This window comes from Chiloscyllium plagiosum, unplaced genomic scaffold (assembly GCF_037043375.1).
Source record: "Chiloscyllium plagiosum isolate Xiang-an unplaced genomic scaffold, Cpla_swu_hap1 HiC_scaffold_11, whole genome shotgun sequence".
Lineage (NCBI taxonomy): Eukaryota > Metazoa > Chordata > Chondrichthyes > Orectolobiformes > Hemiscylliidae > Chiloscyllium > Chiloscyllium plagiosum.
This window is the reverse complement of record NW_028270149.1, coordinates 79,294,079-79,311,188: the sequence shown is the minus strand read 5'-3', so window position 1 is coordinate 79,311,188 and position 17,110 is coordinate 79,294,079. Positions and strand designations below refer to the sequence as shown.

Below are 17,110 nucleotides of genomic sequence, written 5' to 3'. Positions count from 1 at the left end.
TTCCAGCAACACATTTTCAACCTGAGATCTTGGCCAAGATCAAATTGTATCTGAATAGAAGCACACAACTTTTATGTCACAGGAAGCACCTGTTTTGTGCAGGAGACTGCTGTCGTTTTCTGAAGAACTCATGTCTCATTGTAATTTCAGGCTGGAGTTTACTGGCTGCATATAATTGATTATTTCAGTATTGGATGGGTCCTCATTTTAACAGCACTGCAGGAACTCTTCGGTATAGTTGCTATTTATGGTAAGTTGAGAAAGAACTGAAACAACACAAAATGATGCAGTTAGAATTACTTGCATGTATCTTCATGTCTCTTCAGAAAACATAAGACAAATTAATTGAAAGATGTCATAGAGTTAGAGTTGTACAGCATGGAACCAGACCCTTCGGTCCAACTCATCCATGCTGAACAGATTTCCTGTCTTAATCTGTTCCCACTTGCCAACACTTGGCCCATATCCCTCTAAACCCTTCCTATTCATAGACGCATTCAGGTGCCTTTTAAATGCTGCAATTGTGCCAGCCTCCACCACATTTCTGTCAGCTCATTCCATATACACACTATCCTCTGTGTGAAAAAGTTGTCCCTTTGGTTCCTTTTGAATCTTTCCCTTCTCACACTAAACCTATGCTGTCTAGTTTTGGACTCCCCTACCCTGTGGAAAAGACCTTGTCTATTCACCCTATCCACGCCCCTCATGATTATATAAACCTCTTTAAAGTTAGCCCTCAGCCTCCGATGCTCCAGGGAAAATAGCCCCAGCCTATTCAGCAACTCCCTATAGCTTAAAAGCTCCAATCTTGGCAATAGCCTTGTAACTCTTTTCTCAGCCTGTTCAAGTTTCACATCTTTCCGACAGAGGGAGACTAGAATTTAATGCAATATTCCAAGAATGGACTAAACAAATCCTGTACAGCCAAAACATTACCTCCCAACTCCTATACTCAATGCACTGACAAATAGAGGCATGCATACCAAACACCTTCTTCACTATCTGCCTACATGCAACTCTATTTTCAAGGCACTACATACCTGCACTTCAAGGTCTCTTTGTTCAGAAACACTCCCGAGAAACTTGCTTTGATTTGCCTTTCCAAAATGCAACACCTCACATTTATCTAAATTGAACTCCATCTGCCACTCCTCAGCCCATTAGCCCATCTGATCCATGTTCCCTTGTACTCTGAGATAACCTTCTTGACTGTCCACTACACCTCCAATTTTGGTATTATCTGCAAACTTACTAACCGTACCTCCTATGTTCACATCCAAATCATTTATATAAATGATAAAAAGCAGTGGACCCAGCACCAATCCTTATGGCACACCGCTGGGCAGTCTGGAAAGCAACCCTACACCTGTTCAACCACTTTGGTATCAAAATAGCTAGCTTTCCCTGGTTTCCAAGTGATCTAACCATGCTAACCAGACTACCAGGCAGAAACTTGTTGAATGCATTAGTGAAGTCCATCCCGACTACATCTACCACTCTGCCCTCATCAATCCTCTTTGTTATGTCTTGAAAAACTCAAGCAAGTTTGTGAGACACAATTTCCCACCCACAAAACCATTTTGATTATCCATAATCATTCATGCCCCCCAAAGGGGTGAGAAGTGACACAGTGGTTAGCACTGCTGCCTCACAGCACCAGGTACCCGGGTTCGAGTCCACCCTCAGGGACCGCATGTGTGGAGTTTGCATATTCTCCCCATGTCTGCATGGGTTTCCTCTGGGTGTTCTAGTTTCCTCCCACAATCCAAAAGATGTGCTGATTAGATGAGTTGGCCATCCTAAATTGCCTATAGTATGGGTTAGGTGCATTATTCAGGGGTAAATGTAGAGTGATGGAGTCGGTGAATGGGTCTGGGTGGGTTACTCTTTGGAGCGTTGGTGTGGAATTGTTGGGCCAAGTGGCCTGTTTCCACACTGTACGGATTCTATGATTCTATAAATACATGTAACTCCTGTCCCTCAGGATCCCCTCCAACAATTTGCCCACCACTGATGTTATGCTCATAGGTCTATAGTTCCCTGGATTTTCTTTAACATGTTTGTAAAATAATGGCACCACAGTAACCAACCTTCAGTCTTCTGGCACCTTCCCTTGGCTATCGATGATACAAGGCGTCCAGCACTCACTTCCCTAGCTTCCCACAGGATTCTGGGCTACACCCAATCAAGTCCTGGGGATTTATACATCTTTATGCATTTTAAGGCGTCCAGCATCTCTTCCTCTGTAACGTGGATATTTTTCAAGATGTCGCTATTTATTTCACCAAGTTCTGTAACTTCCATATCCTTCCCCACAGTAAACATTGTTTAGTATCTCGTCCAACTCCTGCAGTTCCACATATAAGTAGTCTAGCTGATCTTTGAGGGGCCCTATTCTCTCCCCAGTGGCCTGTTTGTCCTTAATGTACTCGTAGAAATCCTTTGGATTCTCCATGACCCTATTTGGCAAAGCTATCAGATGTCCCCTTTTTGCTCTCCTGGTTTCCCTCTTAAGTATACTTCTAATGCCTTTTTAATCTTCTCAGGATGCACTCGATCCCTTCTATCTATACCTGACATATGCTTCTTTCTTTTTTTTGACCAAAACCTTACTTTCCCTCGTCATCCAGCATACCCTACCAGCCTTGCCCTTCACCCTAATAGGAACATACTGTCTCTGAACTCTCGTTTTCTCGTTTTTGAAGGTTCCCCATTTTCCAATTGTCCCTTTACCTGTGAATATCCACCCCAATCAACTTTCGAAAGTTCTTGCCTAAAACTGTCAAAATTTGCCTTTCTCCAATGTAGAACTTCAACTGTCAGATTTGGTCTATCCTTTTCCATCACTATTTTAAAACTAATAGAATTATGGTCACTGGCCCCAAAATGCTCCCCCACGGACACCTCAGTCACCTGCCCTGCCTTATTTCCCAAGAGTATGTCAAGTTTTGCTCCTTCTCTAATAGGTACATTCACATTCTGAATCAGAAAGATTTTCTTGTACACTCTTAACAACTTCCTCTCCATCCAAGCGCTTAACACCATAGCAGTCCCAGTCTATGTTTGGAAAGTTAAAATCCCCTACCATAACCACAGTATTATTCTTACAGATAACTAAGATCTCCTTACATATTTGCTTCTCAATTTCCCACTGGCTATAGTACAATCCACATAAAGTCATCACCCCTTTCTTATTTCTCAGTTTCATCAAAATAACTTCCCCAGACTTACTCCCAGAAATATCCTCCTTAAATACAGCCATAATGTTATCCCTTATCAAAAACACCACTCCCCCTCCTCTCTCACCCCCCACCCCCATTTCTATCCTTCCTATAACATTTGTATCCTGGAACATTAAGCTGCCAGTTCTGTCCATCCCTGAGGCAGGTCTCTATAATTGCTATGATATCCCAATCCCATGTTCCCAACCATGCCCTGAGTTAATCTGCCTTCCTTGTTAGGCATTTTGCATTGAATGTAAATGCAATTTAATTTATCAGTCCTCCTTCATATTTTTTGTTCCTGCCTGGCTTGACTCTTTGACTTGCTCCCTCTCTCAACTGCACCAGTCTCAGACTGATCCCTTTTTTCACTATCTCCCTGTTACCCCAACCCCACCCACCTTTACTCGTTTAAATCCTCCCAAGCAGCTCTAGCAAATCTCCCTGCCAGCATATTAGTCCCCATCCAATTCAGGTGTGATCCAGCCTTCTTAAACAGGTCATTTCTACCCAGAAGAGATTTCAAAAATCTGAATCCTTCTCCCTGCACCAGCTCCTCAGTCAGGCATTCATCTGTTCTATCCTCCTATTCCTACCCTCTCTAGCTCATAGCACCGGGAGTAATCTGGACTTACTTTTTAACCTACTGCCTAATTTGCTATATATTCTCTCCTCAGAACCTCATTCTTTTCTCTTCCTATGACATTAGTTGCAATGTGTAAAACTATTCCTGCTGGTCGCACTCCCCTTTGAGAATATTCTGCACCCTCTCCCAGATACCCTTGATTCTGTCACTACACCGGCAATATACCATTCCAACTCGCTGTCGGACGCAGAAGTGTCTCCCTGTGTCTCTGACTAGAAAGTCCCCTATCACAATCGATTGCTTGGAACCTGACATACCTCTCATATATTAGAGCCAGCCTTGGTACTAGAAACCTGGCTGTCAGTGCTATATTCCCCTGAGAGTCCATTCACTCTCTACATTTTTCAAAGTTAAAAATTACACAACACCAGGTTATAGACCAACAGCTTTATATGGAAGCACAGATGCACAATCCTTTATCCAAAATGCTCCTGTCCAGCTGGCTTTTGGAATTTGAAATTTTTCGATTTGAGAATAATTGACAGTTTGATGGTGAAATTTTAAAGAATCTTACCGAAGAGCAGACTCACTATGAGAAACGGGCCCTGAGACAGAATTGAGGCCAGCCAGTGCTGGGCCATACCCACTCATGTCACATCTGAGTGATACACACGGAGTGCATGTGGAGTTGGGTTAACTGTTTGCATGCCAAACAACCTTGTTAATGAGATAAAATCTTCACAAAAAACCTTCAGATTTTGGAGCTTTTCGGATTTCGGGATTTCAGATAAAGTGTTGCCTACCTGTACAAGCTTTCAGAGCACTGCTCCTTCATCAGGTAACTAGTGATGTTTTTCAAGTATGTTTTCAAAACAGCATATTTATTTGAGATGGGGATAGCCACAGGAGACTCCTGCACTACCTGCCTCCCTCTTCTATGTTTCCTGGAGGTAACCCATCTACCTGACTGTATCTGAGGTTTATCTCCCTTCCTGAATCTGTCACCTGATGCACCTGCTAGCCCCTATAAATTCCTCATTGCCTCTAACTGCCCCCCAACTAATCCATGCCATCTGATAGGATTTGCAAACAAACCAACTTCCCGAAGATTTAATCATCAGTAACATTGAACTTCTCCAAAACCTCCCACATCCAACAGGAAGAGCACATCACTCTACTAAAGGCCGTCTTTACACTTTAATAATCTGCAGACCCAGAAAATAGCACAGTCGTACTACTCTAAAAGCACTCCTCTTTGTACCTATGCTTTATATTGTTAAGGTTCAATCAAGAGACAGATCTCAATTAAAGATATACTAAAAAACAACCACTCTACTCACTATTATAAATTTACAAAAAAAGTAAGGTTACACTAAAAAAGTTCCACTTATCTGCTTCCCTGCTGTAAAGTTCCCACACAGGTTTCTCCAAGGTGAATTCCACTGTTTGTTTATTTTTCTTAGAAGGAACTCTGATGTCCAAAGATACTTGTTCCTAAACAACAGAGGCAGTCAGCAGTGCAAGTTTACTGCCTGGTCAGACATCTAAGCAGGTTTACTCATAGAGTCATAGAGATGTACAGCATGGAAACAGACACTTCAGTCCAACCTGTCCATGCCGACCAGATATCCCAACCCAATCTAGTCCCACCTACCAATACCTGGCCCATATCCCTCCAAACCCTGCCTATTCATATACCCATCCAAATGCCTCTTTAATGTTGCAATTGTACCAGCCTCCACCACATCCTCTGGCAGCTCATTCCATACACGTACCACCCTCTGCATGAAAAAGTTGCCCCTTAGGTCTCTTTTATATCTTTCCCCTCTCACCCTAAATCTATGCCCTCTAACTCTGGACTCCCCAATCCCAGGGAAAAGACTTTGTCTATTTATCCTATCCATATCTGCTCTCCATTTCTCCTTTTATAAAGTACTGTTGTTTTGATTTTTTTTCCAAAGTACCAAAACAATGCAACACCTTATAAAACAGTGATTACAGCTCCAAAAATGTGAGGAAATCAGCTCCAACACTGAAAACACTTCGAAAAAGGAGCAGCTCTTACATTCTTAATTTTTTCCCCATCCTCCATCTTGGATTACCCAGAGTCCTGTGATTTAGATCTTCATTTGCAAGTGTACCTTCTTTAATTGTCAAAGATCTGTCCAACCACATGTGAACACCTTGTATTACTGGGTTACAGTTAGCTGTTGTTGGGGTCAGTTTTGCTGCCGGCATATTCTTGTTAATTGCTGATGGGGAACCTGTTCAAACATCTTCATTCCAAGCTCAATTGCTGTTTACTACAGAACTCATTCAGTTCCCCCCAATCATTCAGGCAGGTGGGAAAACATAACAGCTTGTGTATTCATGATGTTTCCTGTGATCTCCTGAAATCCACCTTCCATTCTTTATCTCTGCACAGAACTTCCTTTGATGCTCCCCCATTCTGATAACAGGGTCTTGTCCATCTCAGTACAGATCAGAAACTTGAGCCTTTCTTAGAGAGACTTCTTCAGGATGTAAAGAAACATTTTATTTTCACGATAATTGGGTTGGTGACAGGGAACAAGTTACTCCCCTGGTTTGAAATCCTGAGCAATCTCTTCTCTGGTTTAACCTTTTCATCAGTGACACCCTGTACAAGATGAACTTCAACAGTAAACAAGCCACCCTGAAGACAGGACAGAGCGAGTGATGGTGTCTCTCTGCTTCCTTGTTCACAGGGACAAACCGATTCATCAAGGACATTGAGATGATGATTGGGGAAAGGAATTGGCTTTTCTGGCTCTGGTGGAAACTCTGCTGGTTATTTGTCTCTCCGTTTGTATTAGGAGTAAGGAGATGTTATATTATTACTACATAGATTATTGTCAACTAATTAAAATGATGTTATAGTTTAGAAATAAGCAAAGGTTTGCACTGAGAAAAATTCTCATTCTGTGAGAGGGACAAAAATGAGGAGGCACAAATCTAAGATGGTCCCTAATAAATCCAATAAGGAATTTGCTCGGGAAACAAATGGAATGTGCAACTTTCTATTGGGAAGAGCTGAAGCAAGTGGCAAAGATATAGCCAAGAGGAATCAGGTTAGTACATGAGGAAGAAAGAAATGTACAGTTCAAGGAGAACCAGTGAGAGGAGACTTATATGGAGTGTAAACACTAGTAAAAAGGTCTGTTGGGTTAAATGGCCTGCTTTTGTACTGTACATTTTGTTGTCAATTCAGTTCTTCATTGTTGATATATTGCTTGATCATTAAAAATCTAATGAGCATGAATAATTAATATTGTAGAATTAAATTTACAACATTACAGACAGTTACTGATTAAATGTGATTGGAAACTAAATGCATTTAAAATAGTAAATGCAGAAGTAAAGTAATAAAAAACATATAAATCGAACACATTCTTTAAAATTTCTTAAAATCCTGAATATAGAAGCCCTCTTTCCAAAAATAATGACATCACCTACCCCACACCCCTCACCTGAGCTCATGAAGAGTGTCATTCCAAATAAAAACAGATAAAGATGTTTTGGAAATATTGTGCCATGGGAGAAATATCAGAGAAAGAAAAGTGCTGTTGTGAATAAGAGAGGGAAAGAAATGGATAGGAAGGACATGAAAAGCACTCGAACACAGCGTGATGTTGATGTTTTTCAGGTGATACACCACAAACCACCTTACATAATGTTTGTTTGCTGAAGAGGCTTTACTTGAATTTCTGATATGTAATTTCACACGATGTTTCTGTGAACAAAACTAAAGATACTCATGTTTGACATATTAGATTTTGTTCTGTATTTTTGGTCTTGACTTATGTAATAATTTTAAACAGATGGTCTTCTTCTGGTCCCTAATGACGTTTGTCCCACCAATGTACGAATCTACTCGATATCCTGGCTGGGTAATAGCATTTGGCTGGTGTCTGACTATTATAATTGTTATCTGGATCCCTATTGTGGCTGTAATAAAAATTATTCAAGCTGATGGCTCCAACTTGTACCAGGTAAGGATACACCTTAATAAATTTCAAAGAGGAAAGAATAAGTCTCCAATATATAAATTGCATCACCAGTAGAAGTGTGGAGAAGGTGAATGACAATTATTCTAAGGTTTATGTTGATTTTATTTCAGATATTCTCCCAATATTTTTATGTTGGAGTGAATTTAATCTGTATTTATTTGTTATTTCAATGAGAAACTCCAGAGAGAAAAATTGGACAAGTTGAAAATGAGCTGAGCAGATGTGATTCACCCAAGTCTGTTCCTTTTGATGGAAAAAGCACACAGATATCATGCTGCCTGCTAACCTAAAGGAGAGTTACATGTGTACTCCAATGTGCACACTTAAGTGTACTGTTGAATAGCTGCACACTTCAGCAGGGGGCCCATGGTTTTTTGAGGAGTGCACCACGGAAAGATAGTTTCCACTAGGAACATAGGAAGAGCACGAGGCTTTTCACCATTTAATGTGGTTATGGATGATCAGACGTTTCAAAGCCTTTTATCCACATTACACCCACAATCCTGTACACCACAGGTAATCAGAAATCTATCAATCTCTAATTTAAACATACTCGAAGACTGACTCTGTGGGAAGAAATTCCAGACCCTCTGAGTTAAAAGAAAATCTCATCGTTTCCCCCTTATTTTTACATTGAGCCACCTGGTTCCAAATTTCCCAACCAAAGTAAACGTCTGACTTGCACCCAACTGGACCAGCCATTTAAGTGCTAAGGTAGGCTTGGCATCCCCAACATGCTGAAGGAATAAGAGGCAGGGGAGGGAAACATGGCCATGTAGTCTGCAGCAAATCACTTAGCCTGACACAGCCTCAGCCTGAAATAGTTCAACTCATCTGAGAGTGCTGGGTCACATCAAGGTGCATCATAAAATCTATGCACACTCTTACACTCTCACTAACCTCCCCAACACTCACAATTCTACCATGGTCCCCATTCAAACTCACCAAACCCCCTCACTCTCACACACCCAACAATGCCACCCACTTATTTGCACTCATCACACTCATACTCACCCACCTCCTCACATCCACCATCCGCTCCTGACACTCATTCACTCTCCTCATACTCAAACTCACCCACCTCCTCACACTCACCCACCCCGACACTCACTCACACCCATCCACCTCCTTACACTAACACTCACCCATCCTCCTCAAATTCATCCATCTCCTCACAAACACACACATACACATGTGCGCACACCCACACATATACACATACACACGCGCACACACCCCAACTTTCTTACACTCATTACCACCAAGCTCCCTCACTCCCACATCCACCAACCCCAATCACACTCACATCCACCAACCCCCCTCAATCTCTATGCACTATCCCCCTCACACTCACACCCATCAAAGCCCCCTTACTCACACCCACCCACCCGCCTCAATCTCACACCCACCGACCTCCCTAACTCTCACACCTACCAAACCCCCTACTCACACCCACCAAACCCCCTCACTTTCACATGCACCAACCTGCATCACTGACATCCATCTCTGCCCCCCATTCTCACACCCACTAACACCCTCACATTCATGCCCACTAAACCCCCTCACTCTCACACGCACCAACCCCCATCACTCACACCCACCAATTCCCCTCATTCTCACATCCAACACTCCTCACTCTCACACCCAATACCTCTCACTCTCACACCCACCAATCTTCCTCCCTCTCACTTCCACCAACACCACTCAGTCACACCCAACAATCCCCCTCATTCTTACAGCTCTGCGGATGCTGCCTGACCTGCTTTTCCAGCACCACACTCTTGACGCACTCACATTTACACCGACTGACCCACATCATTCTCACACCCACCAAACCCCATCACACTCACACCCATCAAACCCTTTCACTCTTATATCCACCAATCCCCATACTCTTAAGCACAACACCCCTCACTCTCACACCCACTAAGCCCCCTCACTCTCACACTCACTAACCCCCCCATACTCACACCAACCAAACCCCGCTCGCACTCACACCCACCAACCCCCCTCACTCTCATTTCCAACAACCACACTCACTCTCACATCCACTAAGCTGCCTCACTCTCACACGCAATAATCCCCATCACTCACACCCAACAAGACCCCTCACTCACACACCCTCCAACCCCCCTCACTCACACACCCACCAACCTACCTCACTATCACACCCACTAAATCCGCTCACTCTCACACCCACCAAACTGCCTCAGTCTGGCACCAATCAACACCCCTCTCACTCAAACCTACCAACCTCCATCACTCTTACACCCACCAATCCTCCGCACCCTCACACCCACCAACCCCACTCTCATACTCACAAAACCCCTTCATCCTCATACCCATCAACCCCCCTTACTGTCACACCCACCAACTCTCCTCACTCTCACACCCACCAACACCCATCACTTTCACACCTACCAAACCACCTTATTCTCACACCCATCACTCTCACACCCACCAACTCATTCACTCTCACACCCAACAACTCCTCCCACTCTCACATCGACCAACTCCCCTCACTCTCACACCTGCCAATTCCTCTCACACTCATACCCACAACACCCCTCACTCACAAACCCAGCAAATCCCTCTCTCTCACACCACCTTCCCCATCACTATTGTACCCACCTATCCTCCTCACTGTCATACCCACCAACCCCCCTCACATCACACCTACCAATCCTCCTCACTCTCACAGCCACCAAAACCCCTCACCCTCTCACTCACCAACTCCCCTCACATCACACCCACCAACCCTCCCCATTCTTGCACCCACCAATCCCCCTCATCCTCATACACATCAACCCACTTGACTCTCACACCCACCAAACCCCCTCACTCTCACACCCACCAACCACCCTCACTCTCAAGACATCTTGGAGTGCAGGTTCACAGTTCCTTGAAAGTGGAGTCACAGGTAGATAGGATAGTGAAGAAGGTGTTTGATATGCTTTCCTTTATTGGTCAGAGCATTGAGTATAGGCATTGGGAGGTCATGTTGTGGCTGTACAGGACATTGGTTAGGCCACGTTTGGAATGCTGCATGCAATTCTGGTCTCCTTCCTATCAGAAGGGTGTTGTGAAACTTGAAAGGGTTGCAAAAAGATTTACAAGGATGTTGCCAGGGTTGGATGGGTTGAGCTACAGGGGGAGGCTAAACAGTTTGGCGCTGTTTTCTCTGGAGCTTCAGAGGCTGAGGGGTGACTTTTTAGAGGTTTAAAAAATCATGAGGGGCTTGGATAGGGTAAATAGACAAGGGGTGAGTGAGTCCAGAACTAGACAGCACAGGTTTAGGGTGAGAGGGGAAAGATATAAAAGAGACCAAAGGGGCAACCTTTTCATACAGAGGGTGATACATATATGGAATGAGCTGCCAGAGGAAGTGGTGGATTTGAACAATTACAGTATTTAAAAGACAACTGGATGCGTATATGAAGAGGAAAGGTTTAGAGGGATATAGGCCAAGTGCTGGCAAATGGGACTAGATTAGATAAGGATTTCTGGATGGGTTGGACCGAAGGGTCTGTTTCCGTGCTGTACATCTCTATGACTCTATGACACACTCACAAACACCCTGACTCTCACACCCACCAACCCCACTCCCTCACTCTCACACCTACCAACCCCCTCTCTCACACAGTCAACACCCCCTTTCACTCTCACAACCAGAAACCTCCCTCACTCTCACACCCAACAACTTGCCTCACTCTCATACCCACCAACCCCTCACTCACAACCAGCAATCCCCTTCACTCTCACACCCACCAACCCCCTCTCTCTCACACTCAACAACCCCTCTCACTCACACCCACCAACCCCCTCTCTCTCACACTCAACAACCGCCCTCACTCTCACACCCAACCCCCTCTCTCTCACACTCAACAACCCCTCTCACTCTCACACCCACCAACCCCCTCTCTCTCACACTCAACAACCCCTCTCACTCTCACACCCACCAACCCCCCCCTCACTCTCACAACCACCAACCCCCCTCACTCTCACAACCAGCAATCCCCCTCACTCTCACACCCACTAACCACCTTCTCTCTCACACTCAACAACCCCTCTCACTCTCACACCCACAAATCCCTCTCACTCTCACATCCACCCACAATCTCAAAATAAATTATAAAATTCTGACATATAATTACTCTATCCCCGCTATTTCTTTACTTCTACTTTATGAATGAACTCTTTCTCACTGCAAAATACTACGTTCAGTGCCACCTGTCCTTTTATTGGGCAGTGATTTACACAGCTATATTTTCTCCAATGTCCTACCCTACTGCTGCTCACTGCTTCTGCAAACTCCAGCCACAATAAGGCAGCTGGCCCCTTGTTCTCTCCATGGGGAACAATCCCTCCCTCTAGCCCCCCCTTAACCTTGAGTGTTGGGAAATGAGTCAGAATGGGGTGGGATGGAGGGTTGGGACAGGGGCAGCTTTCTCATACCTTTGTGTCATCGTTCTTCTGCTTTCCCAAGGAAACTAGGACACAGCCATTCCAACTGCTCCTCAGATCCCCTTAATATAGAGCTTTACACGAACAGGTAGGAGCTGTCACTAGGACTCCCGGACTGGTCAGGAATCCTGGAGCAGGGATTGACATCCTCATTGCAAAATAAAATGATTGAGACTGGGATTCTTTTCTCTGGTTAGGGGTTAATGATTTGGTTAAAATTAGGTCAAAATACTTTTGCTTTTCCTTTTGCAGAAATTTACTGCAGCTTTCAAATCAGCCCCTGATTGGGGTCCGTACTTGGAACAGCATAGAGGGGCAAGATACAGGAAAAGGCCTGATTTACCAGAAGCCCATGTCAGTATGGAAATTCTGTCAATAGGATCTTTGTGAAATTTTAATGTAAAATGTATTCTTAACTTGTGATCAATTGTAAAATCCTCTTCTCTTCTGGTGTTCATTCATTGTAATTTCAATGGGGAGTCTCTTGTGCAGCCAGTAAATCATTCAGCACAATTTATCTCTGCTTGAATTTTCTGTTTGAATCTGTTTGGGTCTGAGTGCTTCTGCCTCTCATTTTTCTCACGTGGCTCTAACTCAACCTCGATTTCTCAATATCTATTCTTGTCGTATGGTGTTGAACTTATAATTATTTTTTTACTCACTACAATCCTGCAGAGTTCACTTTTTCAAACTCCACAATTGTGTGGACAGTAATTCTTTTCAGGTTAACTGCTGCTGTCTCTCTCTTTTTCTCTCTCTCTCTCTCTGTACTGATCCCCTTTGAATTCTGCTTGCCCTAACCTTTACTTTGGTGCAGCTGAATGTATTGAAAAAACAAGAGGAGACATGTTGGCTGACTTTGATTACTCAGTCTGTCCACTTTCTGACTTTTGACGAGTATTATTTTTAATAACCTATAGCCACGTTTAATGCACAACATCTCCAATTGAAACAATTCATCAAAGTTATAAAAAAGAAAGAATTGCACATGCTGGAAATTTGAAACAAAAGCAGAAATTGCTGGAAAAGCTCAGCAGCTCTGGCAGCATCTCTGGAGAGAAATCAGAGTTAACGTTTCGAGTCGAGTGACCCTTCCTCAATTCCAAGACAATCAGTTCAAGGGCAATTTGGGTTAGGCAAAAAATTCTAGTCTTGCCAATGACGCCAAAATCCCATTCCAGAATAAAGAAAAACTGATTTTAATATTAAAGACAAAATAAAATTGCAGATGCTGGAATTCAATGCAGACAGGCAGGAAGGTGGAAGAACACAGCACCCTGGCAGCATCAGCAGGCAGAGAAGTCGATGTTTCAGGTGTAACCTTTCTTCAGGACCTGAAACGTTGTCTTTTCCACCTCCTGATGCTGCCTGGCTTGCTGTGTTCCTCCAGCCTCCTGCCTGTCCACTTGTGATTATAATATGGCCCACTAGGAAGCTAACAAAGTTCAACAATTTGTTTGAAAATGTGCAAGATCAAATAACTTCTATTACTCTAGATTTTGATAAGATTGGCTTTGATGGGATGAAACAGATGGTCCTCAGAAAGGTGAGGAAATATACTAATGCAGTAAAGAACAGGGAATAAGTGAGAGGTTTTCAAAAAGGAATTCAATATGACACAGAACCAACTCACATACCTAATGGATAAGGGTTCTTTTCCCAAAGAAATGACAATCACAGACACCACAGAGATAAGATAGAAAATGAAAGTAAATGGCAAAACAGAGAAAAATGCAAAAAAAAATCAGCATAGATCCTGGCGAATGCAAAGAGCAACAATGGGTGATAAAGCAAAGGGTTCAAGCTATTAAAGGGAGAATGGAAGCAATTCACAAAGGGTGTAATAACCAATCTGATAACTTCTCTAAGTGCATTTGAGAAATAGTGCAGTCTGTAGCAGTGTGGGCCCGATGATCCTTGATAATGATGATGCTTCCAATGACAACAGGGAAATGTCGGATATGTTGAAATGACTTTGCATCAGTGTTTAGTTCAAAGAGGCTGCTAGTGGATCACAGATGTGATTCAACAAAATTAAGGTGAGCAAGAAAACAACACTAGAGAAAATTGGTGTATTAAAACATGGCAAATCCCCAAAACCAGGTAGTTTCCATCTAAAAATGAAGTAGGTTGGGGCAGTGTCATAGAGTCATACAGCACGGAAGCAGACCATTCGGTCCAACTAGTCCATGTCAACCATAATCCCAAACTGCCTGCACTTGGCCCATACTCCTCCAAATATTTCTTCCGAAATACCTTAACAACAGTCCTTCAATATTGTCTCAATGTGTGAATCATTTGCTTAATTGGAAAATGCCCTGCACTGTGGTATATAAGAAAGATAAGAAAGCAAAAACAGATAATAAATTACGAGCTAGTCTGAAATCTATTGGCAAGAAATTATTAAAATTAATAATTAAGAATAGGGAGGCAAATGCCTTAACATGTTTCAACTGATCAGAGACAGCTGCCATGGTTTTTTATGACTAGTTAGGTTCCTCCTTCCACATTTCAGAAATAAATAGTCACCACCTCTAACAGCCTTCCTGGTGAGAAGTCTGGTCTTCCATTTAGTGCATGTCATGTTGCTGCTTCACTGTGTTCTGGACCTTGCAGTCACCCAGAATGCTAGTACTCACAGCCCGTTATCACGTGCATAAATCAGGCCCATCACCTCTTCAGCTCACCTCTTCATAAAGTCTGCTGCACCTAATTCACTCTGTGCAACACAATTTGGACCTTCCTTCAAAATGCCATTGATCATCCAACAACAGCATCTAGCAGCATTGGGATTCAGAACCAGTTCCAAACCTGAAATGAAAATTCTCTCTGAAGAGTCTGGAAAGGGCCCTACATGGATCAAGTGAATGCGCAAGCTGGTGGAGGACATTTGGGCAAATTAACCTTGGTCGGAAAAACTGAATCACTCCATTTTTTTTAATATACAAGTGTTGATGTTGAGAGAAATTGGTTGTCCTCAAACATGAAATAAAGGAAGACATTTTGTAAGCACAACAAATGGGAAGGCAAATCACCTTATTAGGATTGTATTATAGACCCCCTAGTGGTCAGAGGGAAATTGAGAAACAAATTTGTAAGGAGATCTCAGTTATCTGTAAGAATAATAGGGTGGTTTGGTAGGGCATTTTAACTTTCCAAACATAAACTGGGACTGCCATAATTTTAAGGGTTTAGGTGGAGAGGGATTTGTTCAGTGTGTACAAGAAAATTTTCTGATTCAGCATGTGGATGTACTGACTAGAGAAGGTGCAAAGCTTGACCTATTCTTAGGAAATAAGGCAGGGCAGGTGATGGAGGTGTCAGAGGGGGAGCACTTTGGGGCCAGTGACCATAATCCTATTAGTTTTAAAATAGTAGTGGGAAAGGATAGACCAGATCTAAAAGTTGAAGTTCTAAATTGGAGAAAGGCCAATTTATATAGTATTAGGCAAGAACTTTCAAAAGCTGATTGGGTGCAGATTTCGTAGGAAAAGGGATGACTGGAAAATGGGGTGCCTTCAGAAATGAGATAACAGGAGTCCAGAGAAAGTATATTCCTGCCAGGGTGAAAGGAAAGGCTGGTAGGTGCAAAGGATGTTGGATGACTAAAGAAGTTAAGGGTTTGGTTAAGAAAAAGAAGGAAGCATTTGTCAGGTATAGACAGGATAGATCAAATGAATCCTTGGAAGAGTATAAAGGCAGTAGGAATATACCTAAGAGGGAAATCAGGAGGGCAAAAAGGGGACATGAGATAGTTTTGGCAAATAGAGTTAAGGAGAGTCCAAAGGGTTTTTACAAATATATTAAGGACAAAAGGGTAACTAGGGAGAGAATGGGGCTCCTCAAAGACAGCAAGGGGGCCTTTGTGTGGAGCTGCAGGAGATGGTGGAGATACTAAATGATTATTTTGCATCAGTGTTTACTGTGGAAAAGGGCATGGAAGATATTGAATGTGGGGAATAGATGGTGACACCTTGAAAAATATCCGTATTATAGAGGAGGCTGTCTTGAAACACATAAAAGTGGATAAATCCCCAGGACCTGATCTGGTGTACCCTAGAACTCTGTGGGAAGCTAAGGGAGTGATTTCTGGGCCTCTTGCTGAGGTATCTATCATCGATAGTCACAGGTGAGGTGCCGGAAGACTGGAGGTTAGCTCATGTGGTACCATTATTTAATAAGGGTGGTAAGGACAAACTAAGGAACTATAGACCAGTGAGCCTGACATTGGTATTGGGCACATTGTTGGAGGGAATCCTTACGTACAGGATGTACATGTATTTGAAAAGGCAAGGACTGATTAGGGATAGTCAACATGGCATTATGCATGGGAAATCATGTCTCATAAACTTGATTTGAGTTTTTTGAAGAAGTAACAAAGAGGATTGATGAGGGCAGAGCAGTAGACATGATCTATATGGACTTCAGTAAGGTGTTGACAAGGTTCCCAATGGGAGACTGGTTAGCAAGGTTGGATGTCATGGAATACATGGAGAACTCGCCATTTGGATACAGAATTGGCTCACAAGTAGAAGACAGAGGGTGGTGGTGGAGGGTTGTTTGTCACACTGGAGGCCTGTGACCAGTGGAGTGCCACAAGGATCAGTGCTGGATCCTCTACTCTTCATCATTTATATAAATGATTTGGATGCGAGCATAAGAGGTACAGTTAGTAAGTTAGTCAGATTACACCAAAATTGGAGGTGTAGTGGACAGCAAAGAAGGTTACCTCAGATTACAACAGGATCTTGACCAGATGGGCCAATGGGCTGAGAAGTGGCAGATGGAGTTTAATTCAGATAAATGCGAGG

The 17,110-nt window shown here is 43.1% G+C and overlaps 1 protein-coding gene across 1 annotated transcript in view; it reads left to right on the top strand.

Moving 5' to 3' along the window:
- Positions 1-12,689, top strand: part of LOC148148839 (sodium- and chloride-dependent neutral and basic amino acid transporter B(0+)-like) — a 69,418-nt gene extending 56,729 nt beyond the window's left edge. Inside the window, exons 10-13 of the mRNA XM_087991808.1 lie at positions 151-250; positions 6,534-6,643; positions 7,647-7,817; positions 12,552-12,689. Of these exons, the coding sequence (XP_087847934.1) occupies positions 151-250; positions 6,534-6,643; positions 7,647-7,817; positions 12,552-12,689 (519 nt within the window). The remainder of the gene's footprint in view (positions 1-150; positions 251-6,533; positions 6,644-7,646; positions 7,818-12,551) is intronic.
- Positions 12,690-17,110: the final 4,421 nt, after the last annotated feature.